The sequence below is a fragment of the Oncorhynchus gorbuscha genome, unplaced genomic scaffold, assembly GCF_021184085.1.
Source record: "Oncorhynchus gorbuscha isolate QuinsamMale2020 ecotype Even-year unplaced genomic scaffold, OgorEven_v1.0 Un_scaffold_7:::fragment_2:::debris, whole genome shotgun sequence".
In the NCBI taxonomy this organism is placed as follows: Eukaryota; Metazoa; Chordata; class Actinopteri; order Salmoniformes; family Salmonidae; genus Oncorhynchus; species Oncorhynchus gorbuscha.
Genome location: NW_025745508.1, coordinates 148,120 through 174,480, shown reverse-complemented (window position 1 = coordinate 174,480; position 26,361 = coordinate 148,120). Strand labels below are relative to the sequence as shown.

At 45.2% G+C, this 26,361-nt stretch overlaps 1 protein-coding gene across 4 annotated transcripts in view; it reads left to right on the top strand.

Annotated features, from left to right (window-relative positions):
• The window catches only part of LOC124019095 (phospholipid-transporting ATPase ABCA1-like), a 40,936-nt gene extending 15,136 nt beyond the window's left edge, over window positions 1–25,800 (top strand). Inside the window, exons 8-48 of one of the 4 annotated variants that reach the window (XM_046334460.1) lie at window positions 796–885; window positions 4,482–4,728; window positions 5,087–5,226; window positions 5,565–5,681; window positions 7,081–7,275; window positions 8,037–8,245; window positions 8,444–8,620; window positions 9,333–9,555; window positions 9,667–9,888; window positions 10,108–10,312; window positions 10,535–10,642; window positions 10,782–10,956; window positions 11,347–11,478; window positions 11,720–11,859; window positions 11,994–12,131; window positions 12,480–12,706; window positions 13,044–13,116; window positions 13,273–13,475; window positions 13,631–13,688; window positions 13,808–13,915; window positions 14,317–14,465; window positions 14,770–14,894; window positions 15,232–15,318; window positions 15,492–15,681; window positions 15,911–16,005; window positions 16,122–16,154; window positions 16,301–16,406; window positions 16,730–16,804; window positions 17,389–17,558; window positions 17,991–18,168; window positions 18,893–19,008; window positions 19,760–19,904; window positions 20,202–20,325; window positions 20,494–20,623; window positions 20,799–20,982; window positions 21,249–21,355; window positions 21,591–21,732; window positions 22,094–22,228; window positions 22,541–22,737; window positions 22,868–23,111; window positions 23,362–25,800. In XM_046334460.1, coding sequence (XP_046190416.1) covers window positions 796–885; window positions 4,482–4,728; window positions 5,087–5,226; window positions 5,565–5,681; window positions 7,081–7,275; window positions 8,037–8,245; window positions 8,444–8,620; window positions 9,333–9,555; window positions 9,667–9,888; window positions 10,108–10,312; window positions 10,535–10,642; window positions 10,782–10,956; window positions 11,347–11,478; window positions 11,720–11,859; window positions 11,994–12,131; window positions 12,480–12,706; window positions 13,044–13,116; window positions 13,273–13,475; window positions 13,631–13,688; window positions 13,808–13,915; window positions 14,317–14,465; window positions 14,770–14,894; window positions 15,232–15,318; window positions 15,492–15,681; window positions 15,911–16,005; window positions 16,122–16,154; window positions 16,301–16,406; window positions 16,730–16,804; window positions 17,389–17,558; window positions 17,991–18,168; window positions 18,893–19,008; window positions 19,760–19,904; window positions 20,202–20,325; window positions 20,494–20,623; window positions 20,799–20,982; window positions 21,249–21,355; window positions 21,591–21,732; window positions 22,094–22,228; window positions 22,541–22,737; window positions 22,868–23,111; window positions 23,362–23,505 — 6,063 coding nt within the window. In that variant the 3' untranslated portion in view covers window positions 23,506–25,800. Of the gene's footprint in view, window positions 1–795; window positions 886–4,481; window positions 4,729–5,086; window positions 5,227–5,564; window positions 5,682–7,080; window positions 7,276–8,036; window positions 8,246–8,443; window positions 8,621–9,332; window positions 9,556–9,666; window positions 9,889–10,107; window positions 10,313–10,534; window positions 10,643–10,781; window positions 10,957–11,346; window positions 11,479–11,719; window positions 11,860–11,993; window positions 12,132–12,479; window positions 12,752–13,043; window positions 13,117–13,272; window positions 13,476–13,630; window positions 13,689–13,807; window positions 13,925–14,316; window positions 14,466–14,769; window positions 14,895–15,231; window positions 15,319–15,491; window positions 15,682–15,910; window positions 16,006–16,121; window positions 16,155–16,300; window positions 16,407–16,729; window positions 16,805–17,388; window positions 17,559–17,990; window positions 18,169–18,892; window positions 19,009–19,759; window positions 19,905–20,201; window positions 20,326–20,493; window positions 20,624–20,798; window positions 20,983–21,248; window positions 21,356–21,590; window positions 21,733–22,093; window positions 22,229–22,540; window positions 22,738–22,867; window positions 23,112–23,361 lie in introns of all 4 variants that reach the window. The other 3 variants (XM_046334459.1, XM_046334458.1, XM_046334457.1) reach the window with 3 other exon arrangements.
• Window positions 25,801–26,361: the final 561 nt, after the last annotated feature.

Below are 26,361 nucleotides of genomic sequence, written 5' to 3'. Positions count from 1 at the left end.
GAATCCCTCTACACTTCAGATGACCGTCACACTTGGATGCAGATAAAAGAGTGGTCCATTTTAGCTGACCCAGTTTCGTTAGCTCAGTCAGAACTCTCAGTCCGGTTGTTGGGACGAGCTTTTGGAAGGTGCCCAAGTGTACAGAACAGTCTGCCAATGCAAAACGCTGTCGCAATGGTCAACTGACACGGGAGGAAATGTCATAAATAGTTGTTGAAATATCGCACCGCTGAATCAGCCGTAATTTCAAGCGGGTGTAAAAGCGAGACTATTTGTCCTGAAAAAGACTAATAGGTTTCCCTCCCTAACAAAACAGATCAGGGATATTAGACGAGGGGTTTGAATAAATAACCCCTGTTCTGAATAGGCCCTGAACCAATATCCACATCATACCACTATACATAAAATGAAGCCTTGCGTTAGGCTTGCATTCTAAGTGGTACACTAATATGGACAATGGATCGCAGCAATATTGAACCTATAAGGAAAGCTGACCCCAGACCTGTACTTAATGGCTAAGGTGCGCTGAAATGGCACACCTTTCCCTATGTAATGCACTATATAAGGAATCAGGTTCCATTTCAGAACCACTTTAGCAACTAAGTACTGGTCTGGGGTCAGCTGTGAGTGTACAGCAGCTCACATTTCAGCGGCCCTCTTGTGACAGTCAATAACAGATGAGGTTGAACAGGAAACCCTCTCTGAAGTGTCCCTGGAGCGTATTTGTTCTCATGTCTTTTGTCCCCCCCTACCCCCTCTCTCCCCGTTCTCCCTCATCCTCCTCCCCCACAACAGAAGGACGTGAAGTCCGACCCTGAGGTCGTCCAGAAGGTATCCGCGGCAACCGACGGTCTGCTGGAGAGCTTGGGAGCGCTGGCTGTAGAGGTAGGTACTGTCTGTCAGGCACACACACACACACACACACACACACACACACACACACACACACACACACACACACACACACACACACACACACACACACACACACACACACACACACACACACACACACACACACACACACACACACACACACACACACACACACACACACGTTTCGATGTACATTTCTGGGTATGCATCTGTTTTGGATCGTCTTAAACAACCTTTGAAGCAAACTGCCTTATCAGTGAAATCATTTGAATGTCGGCCGAAAACAACCACTAAGAGAGCCATCAGTTGTAGTAGTGGTCGGACAAAAACAGGTCCTCCCGCTACACAGCGTTGGACCTCAATGTGCAAACGAAACCAATCCAACCCCTTAATAATAAACAAGCTAGCTTGGTGCTCTGGCCCTCACAAAATGGCCGCCTCAAATGGCAGTAACCCTGTCATTTTGTACACAAGGGTAGTCTTTCGCAACAAATCGACTGTTTAGTGTCAGCAGTCCAGTTGGTACCAGTCCAGGTCAGGACATGGCCGGGTGCACGCTGACACGGTCGCCAGTTGTACGGCGTTTCCTCCGACACATTGGTGCGGCTGGCTTCTGGGTTAAGCGAGCTGTGTGTCAAGAGGCAGTGCGGCTTGGCACGGTTGTGTTTTGGAGGACGCATGGTTCTTGAACCTCGCCTCTCCCGAATCCGCGCGGGAGTTGCAGCGGTGGTACAAGACTGTAAACTACCAATTGTGTATCACGAAATTGGGGAGAAAAATAGGTTTTTTTTAAAGTACAACAACAAAAAATTCAAGGAAAAAAACAAGTACATGGCTGGTGAACACTAAGAGACTTAGCAGGATGTGCTAGGGGAACAAACAATAGATCACCTAGTCACGAGACTCTCTGCCCCCCTGCCCCCTCTTCTCAATCGCTCTCCCTACCACCTCCCCCTCTCTCCAGCCACAGCTGTGGGAAAGAGAGGTCTTTCCCACTGAAGTGTTTAGCATACGCTGTCTGGCAGAACTGTATGTCAGGGGAAATCCATGGGCAGAGACAAAGAAATGTCCCTTCAACTAATGATTGAATGATCCCCTCCCTACTCAACAAGTCCAACAAGCAGCAATGTTACAAGACAAGAGAGGCAACCGGTATGAATGTCTCAAAAACGGAAAAATATACACTTTTTCCACCCTTATTTTACCTCAACCACAGCTTTTTGCCGTTAGCTGCTTATGTTCCCTGGTGTGAGAGGGGAGAAGCTTAGTTAGCCTTGTTGCGGACTAGCGGTGAGCTGCCTCGGCTCTGAGACATAACCTTTAGTAACCTCTCTTCAGGCTGGAGGTGCGAGGGGTTCCAACAGAACACTGCCTTCCTCAAATGACTCGGCCTGTTTGCATGCTATATGTCTGGCCCGCGGGCGTGAGGCAGAGAGACAGGGACAGACAGAAAGAGAAAGAGCGAGGCCTTTCTCTGTCAAGGTTCTCACGGTATACGGAGAGCTCTACTTGAGGTGGAGAGGAGAGAAATCCTCCCTCCCTCCCATCTCCTCCCACTGGCTGCACTGTTTTTTCTTTCTTTGTGTGTTTTTGGACGGAGCTGAGGAAGCATGTGACTTGCTGAGGCGGCTCCCCGAATCAGCTGCAACCACCGACCCTTAGGGCGGAAAGCAGATCTCATAGTTCGCTGGAATGTCTTTGTTATTCTAAACAATTACACCGTTCTAAACGATTACACCGTTCTAAACGATTACACTGTTCTAAAAGATTACACTGCTCTAAGTGATTACACTGTTCTAAACGATTACACCGTTCTAAACGATTACACCGTTCTAAGTGATTACACCGTTCTAAACGATTACACCATTCTAAACGATTACACCGTTCTACATGATTACACCGTTCTAAGTGATTACACCGTTCTAAACGATTACACCATTCTAAACGATTACACCATTCTAAACGATTACACCATTCTAAGTGGTTACACCGTTCTAAGTGATTGCACCGCCCTAAACGATTACAGCGTTCTAAATGATTACGCCGCTCTAAGTGATTACACCGTTCTAAACGATTACACCGTTCTAAAAGATTACACCGCTCTAAGTGATTACACCGTTCTAAACGATTACACCATTCTAAATGATTACACCATTCTAAGTGATTACACCATTCTAAATGATTACGCCATTCTAAGTGATTACACCGTTCTGAACGATTACACCGTTTCTTGTTGATTACACCGTTCTAAACAATTACACTGCTCTAAGTGATTACACCGTTCTAAACGGGTTGTTAATTAAAGGATCAGCGTCAATGAAGATATGTTAAGTGTCGGAGGGTCTCAAGTCGTCTCCTTGTGGCAAAAAGCCACAAGAACTGTGCAACAATATCCAGTCTGTTTAATTTAATCACGTGTCACATGATATTATCGAACGAGGTTGGATAATAAAGCCAACATATATTTATAGTTCCAGAAAGATGCTGAGTTATATCTACTGACCTACCCGTTCTCAGTCTCAAATGACAAAAGACCTTGTCATGCATAGGTGCGTTAGTTTTAGCTCCATCCACCGTCTTCAACGAGTCCACTGTGGCTCCTTTTATTAGACAGGTTACTCTCTCTTTCCCTCCGTTGTGCAAACACTGATACGTGCACCCAGAGCCTGTCTCACTCTCAAGCACACAGGTCAGCCTGGTTTTCCCAACCTCACTTTCACACCTAAAGACCCAGATTAGCTCAATACTCAATCAAGAAGGGGACCATGGCGCTCTCCCGGAAGTGTGGTTAGTGCGTATACCCCGGGAATCCAGAGACGCATGAAGGTGTGATGTTCCGCACTAAAAAAAAAAGTTCAACTCTCATAGAAGTTGTGAAGTTTTTTTTTTTAAAGGCTTAAATGTTTGTGTATTGTCGGCATGTTTGACCTAGAGTGCACAGTGATCCCGTTGCTATTCTAATTTATTACCGGACACAGAATTCTCACAAGTAGTGTTGACTTGAGGAGAATAAGGATTTGAGTATTTAAAATGTTTTTTTATTTTTTATTATCCTTTACTGAAAATATGGGAGGGGGATTGCACAATAGACCACAAAAGCCACATGTTTTCAACATGTTCAAGGCTACCATGCCAATTGAGTGTGTGTGACAAGAACAATTGCTATATTTGTCCCAGGCTGTTAGGACAAGTGTTTTTCACCTTATGTCTAACAAAGTCTGTTTCCCAAATGGCACCCTATTCCCTATATAGTGCACTACTTTTGACCAGGGCCCGTTGCAGCCAAGGACTCCTACCTGGGGTAGCTTTCATTAACTCTTTGAACTCACACAGTACATTGGTTCTAGAACATGTCAGAGTGTTGGAGTAAACATGTCTCAACATGTCTTTGGCACATGTTGTAATCATGTGTTGACATGACACATATATACTGTACTATGAAAATACTTTAATTTACGCATACACAAAACACAGTAGAACACAATGCACAAATACAAGAGTAAACATTCTAATAAATAGGTACAAGATCCTAAATAATATGATTCAGAAGATTCAATAGATTCAATAGTTTCTTAAACGTACACACCCCACTCCTCTTCCCCCAGCTGGCCAGTATGAAGAGTTGGAAGGAGATGCGTAACGAGATCCTTTACCTGACGGCCAACGCCACGGGCTCCCCCAGCCACATGTACCAGGCCGTGTCCCGTATCGTCTGTGGCCACCCCGAGGGCGGCGGACTGAAGATCAAGTCGCTCAACTGGTACGAGGACAACAACTACAAGGCCCTGTTCGGTAACCGCGGCGGCAACGGCAGCGACGACGAACCCGTGTCCGCCTACGACAACACCTCAAGTCAGTCCTTGGGTCAACTCCCTGCTCTACAATTCATGAATAGTTTTTACTTGTATCAAACGCGGATCAATTTTGTTCATCAGTTTATAGTAAAAAAAAGGAATCTACACACTTCAATCAGATGCAATTTCAGTTTGTAATTTTTGGTAAAGCTTTTAACAGTTTTGGGGGGGGGGTGTACAGGATGTATGGACACTAGTACATTTAAGTCATTTAGCAGACGCTCTTAGTGTATTCCTCCCTGGTGTTATCACAGAGATAGCTACCGTAACCCTCTTCAAAGTGTATAGGCTACTGGATACTCTGCCTACAGTGATGTGATATACTAACCTGTGTCCGTCTGTCCTCCGCCCCTCAGCTCCGTACTGCAACAGCATGATGAGGAGTCTGGAAGCCAGCCCCGTCTCCAGGATGATCTGGAGGGCCCTGAAGCCTCTCCTCATGGGAAAGATCCTGTACACCCCCGACACTCCCGCCACACAGAGGATCATACACGAGGTGAGAGACTCTAACTGAAGGAACACCAAGAAGCCTGCGTGAAAAGGAACCTACACATAAATGTTTCTCTACTAACTCGGCATTGAGGCCAGGCAGCCATTATAACCATCTCCCTCCCTCCCTCCCTCCCTCCATTCTCTCTCTCTCTCTCTCTCTCTCTCTCTCTCTCTCTCTCTCTCTCTCTCTCTCTCTCTCTCTCTCTCTCTCTCTCTCTCTCTCTCTCTCTCTCTCTCTCTCTCTCTCTCTCTCGCTCTCTCTCTCTCGCTCTCTCGCTCTCTCGCTCTCTCGCTCTCTCTCTCACCCTCTTCTATCTCTCTTTCTCCCCACCCCTCACCCAGATGAACAAGACGTTCCAGGAGCTGGGTATCCTGAGGGACCTGGGTGGGATGTGGGAGGAGATGAGGCCTAAAATCTGGACCTTCATTGAGAGCAGTGAGGAGATGAACCTGGTTCGGGTGAGTTTCTACTCTCATCTGATCTCATAGTATTTACAGTTGTACCTACAGTATACAGTAGCTACAGTCGATCTGTTGTCATGACACCAACAGCATCGGGCACTGTAGAAGAGCACATAAAACAGAAAATAAGGTTCCGCGTATAGGTTTAGTGTTGATAGGGTTTGAGTCTGCTAATGTGATCATGGTTCCTATTAGCCTAAAAGAAAGCAAGGATCTTTTAGATTTACCCAGAGCGACTTAGTTAGTGCGTTGATCTTGAGATTGCTCGGTGGGACGGCCACATATCACAGTCATAGTAAAAGTACATCAATAAAGTAGCTACCAGCAAAGTCAGAGCTATGAATGGAGGGGGGTATTTGAAGTGCGAGCACTTTGAAGTTAAAGAACCCTCAGACAGTCCAAGCAATACATCATTCGCTGTGTGGTTTATCACTATTAATTGACAAGATTTCCATCATCGTAACTAAATATTACAGTCAGAGTGCCGTATAACTGCAGTATGCTGCAAATACTACGTCCAAAATAAACTGCAGTAATTTTGCAGTGTAACTGCAGTTAGAGTGCAGTATATTCTACAATGGCTGTGTCCAAAATACCACAGCAACTGCAGTTACTGCACTTTTACTGCAGTTTCAGAACTTTCCTTTTTTATTTTTGTTGCAACGGGTTAGAAAAGAGGGGACAGTGTTTTCGGTGTACACACAGTGGGTTTATCGTTTTGAGAATCAGACATGCAGTTGGAAGGGACAAGCAACGACGATATTACATGATTCGATTCATGTTCATTTAAGGTAACTGTAGGAGACAGGATCTTTCCGTTTCTTACCGAGGTAGCTACCTAACATGGCTCCTCCTCGTGCTATTAGAATAGCCATGGTCCTGCCAGCAATGTATATCACCAGTCCCATAGTGCCTCACAGTGGTCGAAAAATATATGACAAATATATGACAAAAAATGAACTCCCCAGAGGCATTTTCTCCATAGCAATTCATCTTGTGGTATTTTTAGTGGCTTCCAGCTAAGGTGGCCATTAACCACAACGGCTTGAAATGGACTTATCATTACATAGTACTTTGTGGTGGGAGTGGTATTGATAGGAGACCTCTGATAATAGATACAGGCTAATGGATAGGATGGATGAAGGATATGAAGGCATCAAAGAACAAACGGTCAAAATTGACAGTTTAGACCATACATTGTCTTTGTCTTATTCTCTTTTGTATTTCCATATATATATATATATATATATATATATATATATATTATTAGTCTTTAAAAAAATGTAACTGGTGGAAATGCTTATGAGAGAGCTCCACACTACACAAATAATGTTAGGCAACAAATACGGCATCTCTATCGGAATCTATATCTACCTGTTACCTCCTTCCTGTTTAGACGCTGCTTCAGAACAACGCCAGTGCCCGCTTCTTCAACGACCGTCTGGCTGGCACCGAGTGGAAGGTGGAGGACGTGTCCCGCTTCCTGACCAAGGCCGCGGAGGACAAACGCCCCGCCGGCTCGGCCTACACCTGGAGAGAGGTGTTCGGCGAGACCGACGACGCTATCAAGACCATCTCCCGCTTTATGGAGGTGCGTGTGTTGAGCCCTTCTCAAAGGCCGCTGTTCACTTGGATGACACGAATAAGACAATTTGCGTACCGTAGGTGGAATTGGCCAACGTTCTATAGTCTACACTCCCATCTAATTCTGTCGGCTCAGTTCAAGGTAAAGGGACATGAGATGATAAATAAGCAGCTGGTTGGTTTCTGTTAACGCTGAGCTCCCAATAGATGGCTCGGTCATTCTAAGCCTTCAGGTTCCCTGGGAACATCGCAGTTACCATTGCCTTTGTACATCGAATCAATTTAACACAGTTTAGACTTTGGGACAGTTTGTCAGTGTCTTACGTAACCCTGCTTTCTGTAGCTAAATGCTGATCGATTTTATTGGCTTCAATGAAAGGGTAAGTGTTGTTGCCAGGGTTAAACGCAATTAGACAAGCTAATGATTTTCCATTCCAGATCATTCTAGTTGACACATACTGGCTGAAAATAGTTTTGGGGGTCCAAATAGGCCTTGGCTGGGTGACGCTGGTCCTTTCAAAGTATGGGAGTCTTGAAATGCTGGAGGCCAAGACCTTCAACAGTCATGCTGGCTTATGCGTTTTGCGGTATTAGTGCAGCGTATCACTTTAACACATTTCTACCTTGCCAATGGCCATTTAAATAAGTGTTTCAGTGGGCATTTGTCAAAACGAGAAACCAATTCAAATGTGTAATTCATTTGTACATGTCATTTGAAGTCAAGCGAGTAGTTATTAGCCTGACAACCCTTCTTGTATCCCTCCGCAGTGTGTGAACCTGGATAAACTAGAGCCAGTGGCCAATGAGGAAAGACTGGTCAACAAATCCATGGGTCTCCTAGACAACCAGAAGTTCTGGGCTGGGATAGTGTTTCCGGACATCGCCCGTAGCAACAGTTCTGACCTGCCGGGTAACGTCAACTACAAGATCCGCATGGACATCGACAACGTGGAGCGCACCAACAAGATCAAGGACGGGTAAGACACATGACGTAACAAAAATGTTCCTACGACAACTCTGGCTGGCCAAATCAAATTGGCTCGCAGGTTGTATTTGGCCCGTGGGGCCGCCGGTTGCCAAGAGTCCAGTATGTTGTAATAATGTATTAGACGCCAATCCTGAATATAGAGTAGATGAACATGTCTTCCTAACTTTCTACCCTGGTCTCTCTGTAGTTACTGGGACCCTGGTCCCCGGGCGGACCCCTTTGAGGACCTGCGCTACATCTGGGGCGGTTTCTCCTACCTGCAGGACGTTATTGAACAGGGCATCATCAGGGCAGTGACGGGCAGTCAAGAGAAGACTGGAGTTTACATCCAACAGATGCCTTACCCCTGCTACGTAGACGATATGTAAGTAGCATTGTAGATACTTGGAGAGACGCTGTTTTGTTTCGCCAGGATGAAATATTATAGTGTATAGGTGTATAACACAATATAAAATCATGCCATAGCACAGCATAGCAGAGCAGAGCACAAGATAAGACAGCAGAGCATTTCACAGCATAGCAGAGCAGAGCACAAGATAAGACAGCAGAGCATTTCACAGCATAGCAGAGCAGAGCACAAGATAAGACAGCAGAGCATTTCACAGCATAGCAGAGCAGAGCACAAGATAAGACAGCAGAGCATTTCACAGCATAGCAGAGCAGAGCACAAGATAAGACAGCAGAGCATTTCACAGCATAGCAGAGCAGAGCACAAGATAAGACAGCAGAGCATTTCACAGCATAGCAGAGCAGAGCACAAGATAAGACAGCAGAGCATTTCACAGCATAGCAGAGCAGAGCACAAGATAAGACAGCAGAGCATTTCACAGCATAGCAGAGCAGAGCACAAGATAAGACAGCAGAGCATTTCACAGCATAGCAGAGCAGAGCACAAGATAAGACAGCAGAGCATTTCACAGCACAGCAGAGCAGAGCACAAGATAAGACAGCAGAGCATAGGATGGCAGAGCAGAGGCAACAAGCTCCGATTAGTTGTTAACACTGCCTGCAAAAGTACGGTGTATCTTTAATCATTTTCATGATTTCCTGATTCCTCCGTGTTCCCTCCTCTCCAGGTTCCTGCGGGTGATGAGTCGCTCCATGCCTCTCTTCATGACCCTGGCCTGGATGTACTCTGTGGCCCTCATCATCAAGGGCGTGGTCTATGAGAAGGAGGCGCGGCTCAAAGAGACCATGAGGATCATGGGATTGGACAACGGCATCCTGTGGCTCAGCTGGTTCATCAGCAGCCTCATCCCCCTGCTCATCTCCGCCTCGCTGCTGGTGGTCATTCTCAAGGTGTGTGTGGAAGCAGACACACACACAGAACGCACAGAATCCTTACGCAATCACGTACACACCCAATTCACCCGGTTTCATAATCTCATCCGTCTCCTCCCGTCCAATCAGATGGGGAACCTGCTTCCCTACAGCGACCCTTGCGTGGTCTTCCTGTTCCTGGCTTCCTTTGCTGTGGTAACCATCATGCAGTGCTTCCTCATCAGTACCATCTTCTCCCGTGCCAACCTGGCGGCGGCCTGCGGAGGAATCATCTACTTCACCCTCTACCTGCCCTACGTCCTCTGTGTGGCCTGGCAGGACTACGTGGGTTTCGGGGCTAAAGTCATTGTGGTGAGTTCAGATCGCTAATACACTCTTTTGTTGTCGTGGTAATGTTGAAATGGGGATTGCGATGGAGGTGGGTTTGTGAAACGCTCTCACGTGATGACGAGCTACCTTGCCCGAGACCTGAAGACTGTTCAAATCTATTTCTTTCACTTTTTTGTTTGTTCTTTGTCATGAACATAGTCCTCTTTAAAACTTGTATTCTATTCTCCCGTCTTTCTCCAGAGCCTGTTGTCCCCGGTGGCGTTTGGGTTCGGCTGTGAGTACTTTGCCCTGTTTGAGGAGCAGGGAGTGGGTATCCAGTGGTCCAACCTGTTGTCCAGCCCCTTGGAGGAGGACAGCTACTCCCTCACCACCTCCATCTGTCTCATGCTGTTTGACTCCTTCCTCTACGGGGTCATGACCTGGTACATCGAGGCTGTCTTCCCTGGTGAGCAGCAGCCAGAGGAAGTCATGTCATTTGATGAACCTGCATTGTTTTTGAGTGTGTTCCCAAGCATAGCTACACAAATTATCTTATGTCTACCACTGGTATTAGGCAAATAAATTAGACCAGACAATAAATGTCACATTATGAAACGTCATATTATATTGTACCTAAAGGAGTGTGTATTTGTACTCATCATGTATGATGCCTGGTATTCCCCTTTAGGCCAGTATGGGATCCCCAGACCCTGGTACTTCCCCTTCACCAAGTCCTACTGGTGTGGAGAGAAACAAGGGAAGAACATACAAGAAAGAAAGGAAGGAAATGCGGAAGGTAGATTTTAAAAAAGAAAACAGCTTTCCGCTCTATTGATGGATTTAACACTTTAAAAAATAAATAATCATAATAATTATTGGGTGATTTTGATTTGAGATATTTCAGATGCAAATTTAGCCTTGTTTCGCCCCCTCAGCTGTGTGCATCGAAGAGGAGCCGTCTCACATCGAGCCTGGTGTTTACATCAAGAACCTAGTGAAGGTGTATAGCCATGGCAACAAGTTGGCTGTAGATGGGTTGACCCTGGGCTTCTACGAGGGGCAGATCACCTCTTTCCTGGGGCACAACGGAGCTGGCAAGACCACCACCATGTAAGGCCTAGGATCAAAGACCTTCATCTCGAGGGGCGTTTCATTAAAACCCGCATCCAATCCCCTCGATCCCTTACATAACTAGACCAATCATATGCTTCGATCCCGACACCTCCCGTCACAGAGCTGTAGCAGGACAGCTTATGGGGTTTATACACCTTTTATCAATCTAGAAATGTTAAGCAACTTAATTGAATTTGATTGTAAGGGCAATCTTTTGTTTGGATCGTTATTAGCGTCGGGACAGACACAATGAAAACATTTTGACACGTTGAAAATACAGCAGTCCGATGCAATATGAGTACATAGGAAATGTGTGAAACTAAACTGTGTTGAGTTAAACTGTGTTAATTGACAGGTTTGGTTGTGTGTTCTCCCTGGCTCTGATAGGTCCATCCTGACGGGTCTGTTCCCGCCCACCTCTGGCACCGCCTACATCCTGGGCAAGGACATCCGCTCGGAGCTCAGCGCCATCCGACAGAACCTGGGCGTCTGCCCGCAGCACAACGTTCTCTTCAGCATGTAAGTCATCACTACTGTACTAGGACTGTAATACATACTCACAGGGGTTGCCCGTTTTAGTACTTTACTAGTTCAAGTAAAACAAAATGACTTGTAGTTCTAACTCAAGTTTTCAAGTTAATTCGCATAATACGATTGTAGCTGTTTGTTTATGACTGGCTGTATCTGTTTCTTTCTTCTTCCTCCTCCTCCTCCTCCTCCTCCTCCTCCTCCTCCTCCTCCTCCTCCTCCTCTGTCCCAGGCTGACGGTGGAGGAGCACATCTGGTTCTATGCCCGTCTGAAGGGTCTGTCTGAGGAGAAGGTGAAGGCTGAGATGGAGCAGATCGTCAACGACATCGGCCTGCCTCACAAACGCCAGTGTCGTAGCAACACGCTGTCCGGTAAGTGTCTCTCCTTCCTGTCCATATAACGACTATATCAGCTGTTGTTAAAAATAGTAGTATTGCTGAGAATAATTTACATTTGGGCCCTTAATGATTTCTCGAGTTGACCTTGGCGTTTGTTTTTGTCTCAGGGGGAATGCAGAGGAAACTGTCAGTGGCGTTGGCATTCGTTGGAGGGTCAAAGGTTGTGATCCTGGATGAACCCACTGCTGGAGTCGACCCCTACGCACGCCGGGGAATTTGGGACCTGCTTCTGAAGTATCGTGCCGGTAACGAACTCTGCATATAATTGTATTTCTCCTGTGCTGGAGGAGTGAGACTGTCATTATGCAAACAAATGCTCTGAAATTGTTTGAATAATGGAAACCAGGCAAATGATTGTGTAAATAGGCTAACGGCTAGCTTTATATCCAATCTAATGTCCTCCTCTTGGTTCTAACACCCTCCCTCTCTCTCTCTCTCTCTCTCTCTCTCTCTCTCTCTCTCTCTCTCTCTCTCTCCCTCACCGCCTCTTGCTCTCGCTCCCCCCTCTCTCCCTCACCACCTCTCGCTCTTGCTCCCCCCTCTCTCCCTCCCCCCTTTCTCTCTCACCGCCTCTCGCTCTCGCTCCCCCTCAGGCCGCACCATCATCCTCTCAACTCACCACATGGACGAGGCGGACATCTTGGGCGACCGCATCGCCATCATCTCCCACGGCAAGCTGTGCTGCGTGGGCTCCTCCCTGTTCCTGAAGACCCAGCTGGGGACGGGCTACTACCTGACCCTGGTGAAGAGAGACTTCGACCTGACCCTCAGCTCCTGTCGGAACTCCTCCAGCAGCAGCTCTGTCTCCTACAGCAAGAAGGTGGGCCTCCCTCAGCCGCAACCCCAGGCCCTCACAGTCCTAAAGGTAGATTGAAATGCATCCGGGATGAAGGGACGAAAACCCCCCAGATCCCGACACCTCCCGACACACATAAACTTGCGGTGCTCACTTTTAAAGGTAGATTGAAAGACATCACAGTTGTGAGAAATGGCAGAAATGGACATCTACTCACAGCTAGACTGTGCTCTGATCTTTTATTCACATAATAACCAAGTTAATCGCCCTGTGCCAGACCAATATATAAATGCACCTTTTGGGCCTTTTGCTAAAGAGATTTAGTCTGTTAGACGAACGTGTGTTGCTCTTCTCTCTGCAGGAGGACAGTGTTTCCGAGAGCAGCTCTGACGCTGGACTGGGTAGTGAACCGGAGAGTGAAGCCACCACTATTGGTAAGTCAGACAAATGCCTTGTGAGCACCCCTTTGTCGCTATAAGAGGGGTGAATTAAACCCTTTGGGACTACCTTTTTGAAGAACAATATAATGATGCTGACGATAATGATGCTGACGATAATTCTTTTGATCCTTATCCTCCTCTCCCCCGTAGACGTAACCATGATCTCTAATGTGATCTTCAAGCACGTCCCCGCTGCCAGGCTGGTTGAGGACCTGGGCCATGAACTCACCTACGTTCTGCCCTACAAGGCGGCCAAAGGTGGAGCCCTCGTGGAGCTCTTCCACGAGATCGACGACCGCCTCTCTGACCTCGGCATCTCCAGCTACGGCATCTCAGACACCACCCTGGAAGAGGTGCGACAAATAAACCAAGCAGTTGGATTTGATTCTTTTTTTCAGATATTTCTATTCTTATAAGTGAGTTATTGTGGCAGTTGATTATTTTGATGAATGTATGTTGACTTTGGTTCTTTTATTTTTTTAAAAAATGTATTCCATTTTTTTTGTAGATTTTCCTGAAAGTAGCAGAAGACAGTGGAGTGGATGTTGCTGAACTTCCCAACTCTGGTGAGATATTATCATACTACCCCATTGAAACCCCTTTATAGCAAATACTTAATTTATTCATGTTCCATTGCTCATTATTATCCCGTGACTCAACCTCCTCTATGTTGTCTTTCACTCAGATGGCACCATCCCGGCTCGTAGGCACCGCAGACATGCATTCGGAGACCACCAGAGCTGTCTGAAACCCTTCAACGAGGACGACGCTTTCGACTTCAACGACTCAGAAGGTGACCCAGGTACCATTTATTACCCATGAACCATCACTTCTCTTCTCTCACGTTCCACTGGAATGATGCACTCTTTCGTTACGACTGTTAATTCGCAAGAAGGATCTCATCTCATTTTAAAGCATCATATTTGTGCATTTTGCCCTTGAACACTGTGCTCACTAGTTACCACAGCCACAAAGTCAAAATACTATTTCTACAAATTTCTCTTCTTAAAATGTGAATTTAAACCTAACCCTAATCACACAAACAAGTCTTATGCCTAACCCTAAACTTAAATGAAAAAAAATCATTTTTTTACGATATAGCATTTATTTTACCATATTTGACTGTGGCTGTGGTAAGTAGTGGAAACCCTCGAACATGTGAGGCTCATTCTGTTTCTCCTCTTCCTGCCCCAGAATCTCGTGAGACGGACTGGCTGGGAGGCTCGGATGGAAAAGGCTCGTACCAGGTCAAAGGCTGGCGTCTGATTAGACAGCAGTTTGTGGCGTTGATATGGAAACGCTTCCTGTATGCCCGGCGGTCCAGGAAAGGCTTCTTCGCTCAGGTAAACTGGACTTCAAAATGATTTCTTTAGGGCATTACAAATAAAAATCAAAGTTGATCAAAGTTGTTAAGTGTTACATTGTAATTCATCATCATTACATGATCTAGCGATGGCGCAGCAGGTATATTTGTACCTTTCTGCATCTATTGTACTGTGCAAGTTTACACCTCATTTTTACTGGCATTGTGGGTAATTGCCGTGTTGACCTTGGGACCTCTTCGTTTGGCGGGGAAGTAGATCTTAATCTTCAACTTCAAATATTTGTTCCGGTTGTAAACGGAGCCTTGTCCTGTGTTGGTTTCAGATCGTGCTTCCTGCTGTGTTTGTGTGCATCGCCCTCGTCTTCAGTCTCATCGTCCCTCCGTTTGGAAAGTACCCCAGCCTGGAGCTGGAGCCTGGCATGTATGAAGAACAGTTCACCTTCATCAGGTACGACCAACGCTATGACTCCACGGAGCGATATTAGTGGCAGACAAATGTCTTATTCGTATTCATACGTCTTTGAATTTGTAGATGCTTCTCGTGTTCACTCAGTTACTTGAACCGGGGCCAGAAGGCCTGGAAACCAAAGGTCCATGTTCTGTATAGTGTTTCCTACATAGAGGAATGATAACGACACTAACCTCGAACCTTTCATGAAGTAAATGTAGCTTTTGAGAAGCATGAATGTGAGTAGAATACTGTGGTTGTTACACAAGATGTTATATAAACAGAAGTAGTGCCGCGTCCGTTTCCTTGACGATGGTACGATATTATCTCCTCGCAGCAACGACGCCCCTGAGGATGCAGACACGAACAAGCTGTTGGGTGCCCTGACAAACTACGATGGCTTTGGTTCACGCTGTAACTCACCGTAAGTCTGACCCCCCCCCCCCCCACTAACCAAATAGAATGAGGCTTAAACTACAGGATCAGATATTCACTGGTTGTAAAAGAGTTGATGGTTAAGTACTTAGTTGCTTTGAAGAATGATTATAACTCCCTCGCTCTGTCTGTCTATCTATCTCGGGCTCTCTCGCTTAACAGCCATGCTCCTTGCAACACGTTGGATGATGAGTGGGTTGTTCCTGAGGTACCGGAGAGTGTGAGGGACATCTTTATGAATGGCAACTGGAGTATGGAAAACCCCTCTCCTCTCTGTGAGTGCAGCTGTGAAGGACGCAAGAAGATGCTACCTGAATGCCCAGCGGGAGCTGGTGGTCTTCCTCCTCCACAGGTACACACCCATGAGCACATACCCATGAACACACACATACCCATGAACACACACACACACACACACACACACACACACACACACACACACACACACACACACACACACACACACACACACACACACACACACACACACACACACACACACACACACACACAGAGAGAGAGAGAAATGCAGATAATGTAGTATCCACAAAAGTTTAACCTCGTTCTTTCTTTCTCTTCAGGTGAAAATCAGTGACCAAGGTACCCTGCAAAATCTGACTGGCAGAAATATCTCAGATTACCTGGTTAAAACCTATGCTCAGATTATCGGGAAAAGGTATAATTTATTGTTTTATTTTATTTAAAATGTTTATATTTTTTTATGCTCCATTTTATATAAATGAAAGGAGGTGGAACATTTATTTTAATTCTGTACATGTTGTCTTTTCACAGTTTGAAGAACAAAATCTCGGTCAATGAATTCAGGTAAACAAACTGGCAGGTGTCAATCTCTCAATGCTAAATACACTGTAGGTCTTTAGAACACGCCATAGGCATCAGTAGTGGTCTGAGAATGTTCTGTACCACGTTATTCAATAATATGCAAATGTATATTTTTTTTTTTTATGCAGATATGGCGGATTCTCATTGGGTGCTAGGAACACTCAGCTCCTCCCACCAGGTGATGATATTGATCAGGCCATCTCTGAGATCAGACGACGCTTCCACCTGGAAAGAGTAAGCCTTACCATTTACATACTTAATATCCCATATACTTACCCTGGAACAATGCCACTGTAATGTACTGAAACAGCATTAACAACATAGAAATAGAATGACTAGAATGGAAGTCCAGGTTCTGTTATGCAGGGACCGGAGGCCATATTGGGTGTACTCATGAGTGTTCCACTCAAATGATCATGGTCTGCGGGGCTTTGTCCCTTCTAACAATTATATTTCAATGATTACCAATGCTTGCTATTTGTTTAAATGTTGGCATTTAATGTTGTTAGGGTTTAGCTTGCGTGCTAAACTGGGGTTTGTGGTCTTTCTCTGTATAGGGGACTGCTGCTGACCGTTTCCTCGCTAGCTTATCAAGTTTTATCCAGGGACTGGACACTAAGAACAACGTCAAGGTTAGTTTACTGCTTTGGTGCACATTTTCCACACTCGCATAAATGTATGTTTGGGACAGTAAATGTCACAATACACTTTTCACCTCATTCCACTTTTGTTGCACAATTTTGATTGCACAGTGATTCATTTAATCACAAGTTGAGCGTCGTGCCCCTTGTACTGTAGGAACATTGTTTCAGACCCAACACAGTAGATTTCCACGCTTATACAGCAGAAAGGGTTTTAAAATATCTACGACAGCACTTTGACCTTAATAAGCAGGTTCAGACCAACGGAAATGCCATGACTAGGAAATGAGACTTGGGGAACAAAGGGGAAAAGCTCACATTGTTTTTCAGGGAACGTGAACGGTGTTGATTATATTCAGACCAAAGACCTTTTGTTCTAGAACCTAAAGTCACTCATCATCACTTCCGTTATTCTACCAAGAACCGGAAGTTGAGGCCTTTAGGTGTGTGCTTAGTCAGTTTTCACATTTATTGCTTCCGCCATTTTAAGACCTTACAAACACACTTCATTCTTCCTCTGTTTTAATAGCTCCTCCCTCCTAACCTCTGTCCTGTAAACCTTTGACCCCATCCAGATCTGGTTCAACAACAAGGGGTGGCACAGCATCGGTTCTTTCCTGAATGTGATGAACAACGGAATCCTGCGTGCCAGCCTGCCCGCGGGCCAGGACCCCAGCAAGTATGGCATCCAGGCCTTCAACCACCCACTCAACCTCACCAAGGAGCAACTGTCCCAGGTCGCACTGTAAGTACCTAGACGACAACTCAAATTCTTCCATGAAATAATTTTCTCATCTATCAATGACATCGATTGGAAGAAATGTACAGTATTACAATGCACCTCCTTATAGTAATTGAAAGGTCGCTGGTTCGAATCCCCGAGCCGACAAGGTGAAACATCTGTTGAGCAAGGCACGTAATCCCAGTTGCATAATGGGGGGTGAATCAGAGGGAGTTGGGATACGCAAAAAAAAAAAAACATTTTCAAATCACGCATACATCTAATACACACTTGTACATGTGTATGAAATAGGACATGTGTATGAAATAGGACAAATATAAGTACCAACCTACTATTTATTTCTTATTTACTTAAAGCATCCAGGCATAATGCTTTCTGACCTGTTCTATGTATGACTCAGAAGCATCTTTTTTCCCTCTGCGTGCTCCCTTCCAGGATGACCACCTCTGTGGACGTGCTGGTGTCCATCTGCGTGATCTTCGCCATGTCTTTCGTCCCGGCCAGCTTCGTAGTCTTCCTCATTCAGGAGAGAGTCAACAAGGCCAAACACATGCAGTTCATCAGTGGAGTGCAGCCCTTCCTCTATTGGCTGTCCAACTTCATCTGGGACATGGTAAGGCTTTTTCTCAGAACCTTTAAGGGTTCTTCGGCTGTCCCCATAGGAAAACCATTTGAAGAACCCTTTTTGGTTCCATGTAGAACCTTTTTTGGGTTCCATGTAGAACCCTTTCCACAGAGGGTTGTAAGTGGAACCGAAAATGTTTCTACCTAGAATAGTGGAGTCTGTTGTGTGGAGGACGGCTCATAATAATGGCTGGAAGGGAGTTAATGGAATGGTATCAAACACGTTGTTTCCATGTGGTTGATCCCATTCCATTCACTCCATTCCAGACATTATTATGAGTCGTCTTCCCCTCAGCAGCCTCCACTGACCTAGAATCAAAAAAGGGTTCTACCTGGAACCAAAAAGTCTTCTCCTATGGGGACAGCCGGAGAACCTTTTATTTCTAAGAGTGTAGAGGTCAGTGTGGATATACAGTATACCATATATATTAGTCTTACAGTGACCAGTGAACACACACACATTTTTAGATGTAATTTGAAGGCAGCATAATGTGAAGACCGTACAAGTGACATGTAGACTTTCACTAACTGTATATTAGAATTTTACAAAAATACAAATGCCTTGAGACACCATGGAAATGTCACAAACACAAAATTCAGCTCATTGGAATAGCTCTGTATCTGGACTGTACGCAGCCGGTTCTTCACCTTGAAATGGTATGTGACTGTATGAGAAAGTCCTGAATGTCCTGGCCTCTTCCTGTATGTTCCAGTGTAACTACATCGTCCCTGCTACTCTGGTCATTATCATCTTCATCTGTTTCCAACAAGACGCCTATGTCTCCTCCACCAACCTGCCTGTACTGGCCCTGCTGCTGCTGTTCTATGGGTGAGGGGACACGCGCGCGCACACACACACACACACACACACACACACACACACACACACACACACACACACACACACACACACACACACACACACACACACACACACACACACACACACACACACAATAGAGAGAAAACACGTTGTGGCAGACCAGGGGGTTTTGGGTCTAAACGTTTACACAGATCAGACACGGACAGAGTAAGATTAGCTCAGTTTCAAAGGTGTTTATTTATTTAAATAATAGTTCAAAATAAAATAGGTCACCCCCATGAGACCCTCTCCGGGATACCATCTTCTGGGCTCTGGGTTTGGCTGTGGAATCCTTCCTTCCCCCACTCTCCCTGTGCGCTGCCCTCCTTGCAGCTTTATGGGACTTGTACAACTGGTGAGCAATCAGCCCTTGATTACTCACCAACTCCCCAATCAGCCCCAATTAGTCCTGTCCGGAGAGACCGTCGAGACCTGGCACGTCCAGCAGAAAGAGCCCTCTCCTTGTGACTTATACTCCGTCTGTCACCAGGCCTCAACGAGTCTCCCCCTGGTGGCTGACCTGCTGTACGCCACAACGTGCACACACACACACACACACACACACACACACACTGCCTTTGGCGCACACAATATGTCGCACACAAACTACCTCGCTCACACACACACCATATGTCCCAGCGATGCAAGGCTACGTCTATATAAGACTGGGAGTTGTACACGCACATGTTCTAACTTCCTTTTTGATGTCTGTCCCAAGGTGGTCCATCACGCCCCTGATGTACCCGGCGTCCTTCTTCTTTAAGATCCCCAGCACGGCCTACGTGGTGCTCACCTCCGTCAACATCCTCATCGGCATCAACGGCAGCGTCTCCACCTTCGTCCTCGAGCTCTTCGGCAGCAACGTGCGTAGAACACGACTTCGTAGGGCTTCGCTGGGCTTCATAGGGCTTCGTTAGACTTCATAGTGACTTAATAGGGCATAATGAGACTTCATAGAACTTGTGAAAGTCATTAGGTGGACCAATACTGCAGAAATGAAAGATCCCTGTAGAAATGCTTTTTATCAGTGTGACATCCTGTTATAATTCAGCCCTTATTTAATTACAATATTTTAAAGTGAATTGAATTCAATTGGGACTTTATAAATAAATGTAAATAGTTTGACGGATTGCTTGTGTTGTTCTACTATGTGACAACAGGAGATCGGAGGGATCAACGACATCCTGAAGAATGTGTTCCTGATCTTCCCTCACTTCTGTCTGGGTCGAGGCCTCATCGACATGGTGAAGAACCAGGCCATGGCCGACGCTCTGGAGAGGTTTGGTAAGCAGGCTCAGGTCATAGGTCATAGCTCGTTATTACTTTAGGACAAAATAAAGTAATGTCAACGAATGAAGTTTGTGATTTCATGTTTACAAAAAAATAATTGTAAATTTGCCAGTGCTGTGCTCCTATTTCTTGACAATCATCTGTTCCTTGCATTGGTTCTAGGTGAGAACCGGTTCCGTTCCCCTCTGGCGTGGGACATGGTGGGCAAGAACCTGTTCGCCATGGCTGTGCAGGGTGTGGTCTTCTTCACGATCACCGTGCTCATCCAATACCGCTTCTGTATCAAGGCCAGGTGGGTGTGGCCTGACATTTCATTGGACAGATTCATCAGATTAGACTCTTGTTGTGTCCTTTATCCACTTTCTATTTAAAAATGAATACATATCAAAATAGTCATGTCAGTAAAACATTTTGTGTTCATAATGACCTGCATTAAATATTCTTCTTGATCTAATTGGTTGTTTCAGATCTATGAGCACCGACCAGAAACCTATTGGTGAAGAGGATGAAGACGTGGCCAGAGAGAGGCAAAGGATTCTGGGAGGAGGGGGACAGTCTGACATTCTGGAACTCAAGCAGCTGACCAAGGTGTACAATAGAAAACAGAAACCAGCAGTGGATCGTCTTTGTGTCGGAATTCCTCCAGGAGAGGTGAGCTGGCTCTGCCACCACTGTATAGCATAGATAGGGACGGGAGTTTTTCCTGGTCACATGACCTCGCCTGCTCAGTAGCCTCCATTAGATTAGTTTTCCTGGCCACATGACCTCACCTGATCATTAGTCTACAATAGACCAGCTTTACCGGTCAGGTCAGATGGTCAAAGATTCAGGCCCGACCCATAGATTCTCCCCTTTCATATCCTGTTGATGGTTCAGTCCAGTGAAACTCTTCTTTCTCTCTCTCTCTCTCACTCCAGTGTTTTGGTCTTCTTGGAGTCAACGGAGCAGGAAAGACGAGCACCTTCAAGATGCTGACTGGAGACTCCATAGTCACGAGTGGTGAAGCTTACCTGGCGGGAAAGAGGTGAGAGGGATAGTAAATATCATTAAACAATAGTTATTCCGGGATTTATACAGTATATCTTAAAGGTTAAATGCATGATTGATTACAGCCTCTAAGAACTCGTTCACACTGAAGATTCCATAACTGCTGTATATGGCGATAGCCTTGAGATATGTACTGTGAACGGGGTCTCAAATTGTTTTGGAGGTGTGTGCCGTTGTGACTGACAGCGTGCGTTCTCTGTGTGGTCTGTCAGTGTGTTGACGGAGATCAACGAGGTGCACCAGAACATGGGCTACTGCCCTCAGTTTGATGCTATCAACGACCTGCTGACTGGCAGGGAGCACCTGGAGTTCTACGCCATCCTGAGGGGGGTTCCCGAGAAGGAAGTGTGTGAGGTGAGTGTGTGTCTGTGTGTTATCCTCTTGACAGACAAAAAAAACTAAACATTCTTAAAACCGTGACATTTTGTGCCCTGTTAAAGGACAGGTAACTATGTCATGCTCCTTATTTGGAGACCTTGTCTCTGCCTTTTTGTTGGTCCATTTTTAAGGGCAGGTCATTGTTTTAAGGACATGTCTTTGTTTTAAGGACGGGTTGTTGTTTTAAGGACGGGTTGTTTCGGTTTACTTCCTGAATTGACTGAAGTGAGATGGAATTAACCCCCAGCCCGGGTGGGCTATAGCATGTGATCTTGATGATCTTGTTTGTCTAATCATGTCTTTGGCACCTCTCTCTCTCTCTCTCTCTCTGGTCCAGGTGGCAGAGTGGGGCATCCGTAAACTAGGCCTGATCAAGTATGTGGACAAGGCAGCAGGGAGCTACAGTGGAGGGAACATGAGGAAACTCTCCACGGCCATGGCACTGATCGGTGGTCCACCAGTGGTCTTCCTGGTGAGTAGGCCTACTTCATGAGCCTTTTATCTAACTAATCATTTGTTCATATACCCAAACGTTATGTTATTCAGTCATGCTACATTACAGTGTATCGATGTGTGTGAACGGGATCAACCTTTCATTCATGTTCAATACCTATTACATGTTTTAGGACCCAGAGTTTTTCCTGATCACATCATGGTCAAACCAGTCTCTCCATTGAGGATGTCAACAATAGACTAGGCGCTAGAGGGTGTTGTTTCCTACACCAACTTGTTCCTGGGCCTAGTCTGACCAGGCTCTGGTGTTGTTCTTCTCTGTGACTGACAGGACGAGCCCACCACTGGTATGGACCCCAAGGCCAGACGGGCTCTGTGGAACTGCATTCTCAGTATCGTCAAGGAGGGACGATCGGTGGTTCTCACCTCGCACAGTATGGAGGAGTGTGAGGCCCTGTGTACGCGGATGGCCATCATGGTCAATGGGAGGTTCCGCTGCCTGGGCAGCGTACAGCACTTAAAGAACAGGTAAGAACAGGGAGAGATGGGAGTTACCTACTGTACAGTAGTGAACACCTACGTTGGTGAAGAAGCACAGTGGCCAATTTGGATCAACATTGAGCTAACGCTAATCATCCCTATGCGTTTCTTCATTTAGATTTGGCGATGGCTACACCATCATCCTCCGGGTGGCAGGACCTGACCCGGACCTGAGGCCAGTGATGGAGTTCATTGAGAAGGAGCTTCCAGGCAGCACTCTGAAGGAGAAGCACAGGAACATGCTGCAGTATCAGCTGTCCTCCTCCAAAACCTCCCTGGCACGCATCTTCAGCATCCTGGCCAAGAACAAGGAGTGGCTGCACATTGAGGACTACTCCGTTTCCCAGACAACACTAGACCAAGTAAGAGCTGGGCTGGTTGAAAATGTTGTCGGCCATTTTGATTATCATAGCAATTCTTCTTTTTTATTTTTATTGAATTGTTGTTTTTCGAGGGGGTCTTGTATAGATTTATATGAAATGAGTGTTTCGTTTACCAGTACAAATAGAACAATAAAAAGAATAACACTTAAACCAAAATGCAAATTAAACAAACGTTGCTTGCATAGCACACTGATTAATCTGGTCTGTGTGTGTGTTCTCTTAACTTCAGGTATTTGTCAATTTCGCCAAGGACCAAAGTGACGAGGACCACTTAAAAGACATTTCGATGCACAAGAGAGACGCGGTGGCAGTGGACATTACTCAGCTCAAGTCTTTCCTCACAGACGAGAAGGCCAGGGAGAGCTGCGTGTGAATCCAAGGCTGCACCTGAAATGGAACTCTGTTCCCTACATCAGTGCGCTACTTTCGACCAGTGCCCTGGTCAATATAGTGCCCCGTGTAGTGTATAGGGTGCCATTTTGGACGAACCCTGTGTCTGTTCCTCTCCTAGATGAACTGCCGAGGCCCCTGTAGACGGGTCATTCCGGAGGAGGGTTTTCTACTTTATTGTAGCGTTTTTTTATTTCTTTTATTCTCTCTCAGTGGACTGCCCAGCGTTAGCGTTCTTTTGTAGGGTGACGCGAGAACGAGCGGCAGAGGTTCAACACTGAAAGTCAATGCAAATCAATGCAACGAAATAAAGATGATAAAATCCCATGAAGTGTTCAACGAGGAACAGCCTTGTGCCCCTCGCTAGCTAGATTGAAAAGACTGAAAGACTTGAATATATTTCAAAGTTGTACCCCAGGCAGAGCATGAATGAAGAGTACACAGTTTCCCGTGTGCTCACTCAAGCAGGATCAGCGACACGCTCGACAATGTATAAAGAAGAAGTTCCAATCAACTCGCTCGTTGCCAACCGACAGTCATTTGGATTCAGGGTGTATTTTATCTCCCACTCTTTGTTACCATTTTTTTTAATGAACTGGAAGAATAAGAATTAATTTCAACGATAGTCCCAATCCCAAATGAAAGATATTTTAAATACAGCATATTGATCAATTCAGTTTTGCATCTTAAAAAATGGAACCTAATGGAGTTTGTTGTATTTAAAAAAAAAAAAAAAGATTCATGTTTTGTTGTTGTCATGACGTCCAGCACAGTGCCTGCCAATGATGTTGGAAATAATGTTAACACTCCAAAAGAGAGGCCATGGAATGTTCTGGAATGACAAAGCACAAAGATCGGAGATTCTTTAGAACCCTGAAGGGATTTCAGAGGGACCTTATTGTCAGATTACTGCTTTAAATGTACTGTACTTTGCCATAGGTAATGAAGGGTCAACTTCTGTACGTGAATGTGCAATCTAATAACGACAAAGGTCGCTTATTAGCTAACAATCATCCTTTTGACATTTGTGACAGGTTTTCTGAAGTGTGAGGATGGACCTAAATGTCATGCTTTTTAATGGACCACGTAGTGTAGATAGGACCTGTACGGTATGTGTGCCAAAGCATGAACCCTCTTAAGACAGGTATAATGGACTAAAGAGATGGGCTGTTGCTGTTGGATAACCTACTGGGGTTTTTCCCCGGCAGGCTTCAAGATTCTGTGGTAGAAAACACGGTATTACTAACGTGACCACGAGAGAAATGTGACTGGGTATACCATTTTTTTTCATTTATTTATGTATTGTGAAGTAACAGTGACAGGAGAGCAGACGATGATGATGATGAATATATATATTCTATATTGAAGCTCTATCTGGATATGTGTCGTTCAGTAAACAGTCACCAGTGCCAAAACATTGAGTCAGGGGGCGGGGCGGCTTATTTGTACACTTTCACTCGTCTTTTTCCTTGAACAGCTGACTTCCTGTAGTTCAGCCGCCATCTTTGGAGTTTTCCACTTGAGAAGTAAAGGACACGTGCTGAAAGTGAAGGATGGAGCGGCTAGAATGCATTGAACACGTGGCTGCACATGGAGGCTGGGTCTCACATGGTGCTGACAAACAATCCAACCATCATTGTACTTTCTGGGCTGTTGCCAAGGTCCTTTTTGTGCGTGTCTATTGTGCGTTATTATTACTGACCACAACCCCAAATGTACACCCCCCCCTCTCTTCTCTAACTCCTGGTATTGTATTTACTGATGCACAACACATCTGCCATAGTTACACCAGCAGTCTGCCATATTAACATGCAAACTTAGGGCCAAACAAACACGATAAAAGGCAACAGTCGAACACCGGTCGAATTGAGAGGGACCAGACCAATAAAATGCCACTGTTTTGGTTACGTTACGATGAGTACTACGTTCATTCGGACAGAATTGCTGATCATACAAAGAACCCTATCTGCTCATTGGTCATGATGTGGACACCTAGCACTTTATTGAAGTTTTCTATGTAATCTACACAGTACAGGATATACATTGGAATAGCCCCAGATTTCAGAAGATACACCTGAAACTACAATGCATTTAGTTTTGTTCCGTGACAAAAAATTTAAAAAACTATTTGGAAGAAAAAGTGTCCTGCAGTACCATGGTAGTTATTTTCTTGTGTTGAATATTATTTGTTTACATTTTAAGTATTAAAAAGGCTGGTTGTGTCTTATTTGTTGTGTACAGTACTTATTTACAGGAATAAAAATTGATACATTTTCAAGACAGTAGTTTGTCTGCTTTCTTCAAATCTACCACTATTAACTTGCCTTCACCGTTATCAATTCTAGATAACGTTAAGGACAAAAACTGTTTTCCAAACCCTTTCTAAAATACATCACTTAGAGTTGCCCTTATTTCTACAATAATTCAAGTCAATCAACTTCATGTTAACATTTCTGCTGTCAACCTTTACCTGAGATTACCGAAAAGTACTGCTACCACAGATTATGGATATACTGACAAAATAAATCTCACCCTAACCGCACAACAGCAGGCTGTATAGCTGCCGCCTATCCTTTCTTTGGATTGGTGGATACATCTCATTATTGTAATCTTTTTTAAATATTCAACGAGGGTTGTTGACGTCTACCGCTTGTGTTCAATAGAGAGAGACTATGATACGAGCCTAATTTCATGAATATGCATAGCCACCTCGAGATAACCCACATACAAAGTATGCCAGGATGTCTCATGTCCTACTTATATCAGTACAATTGTAACAACTTAAGCATTACGAAACTTCTATTTGATAAAATAAACCTCACTTGGCAAATAAGCCATA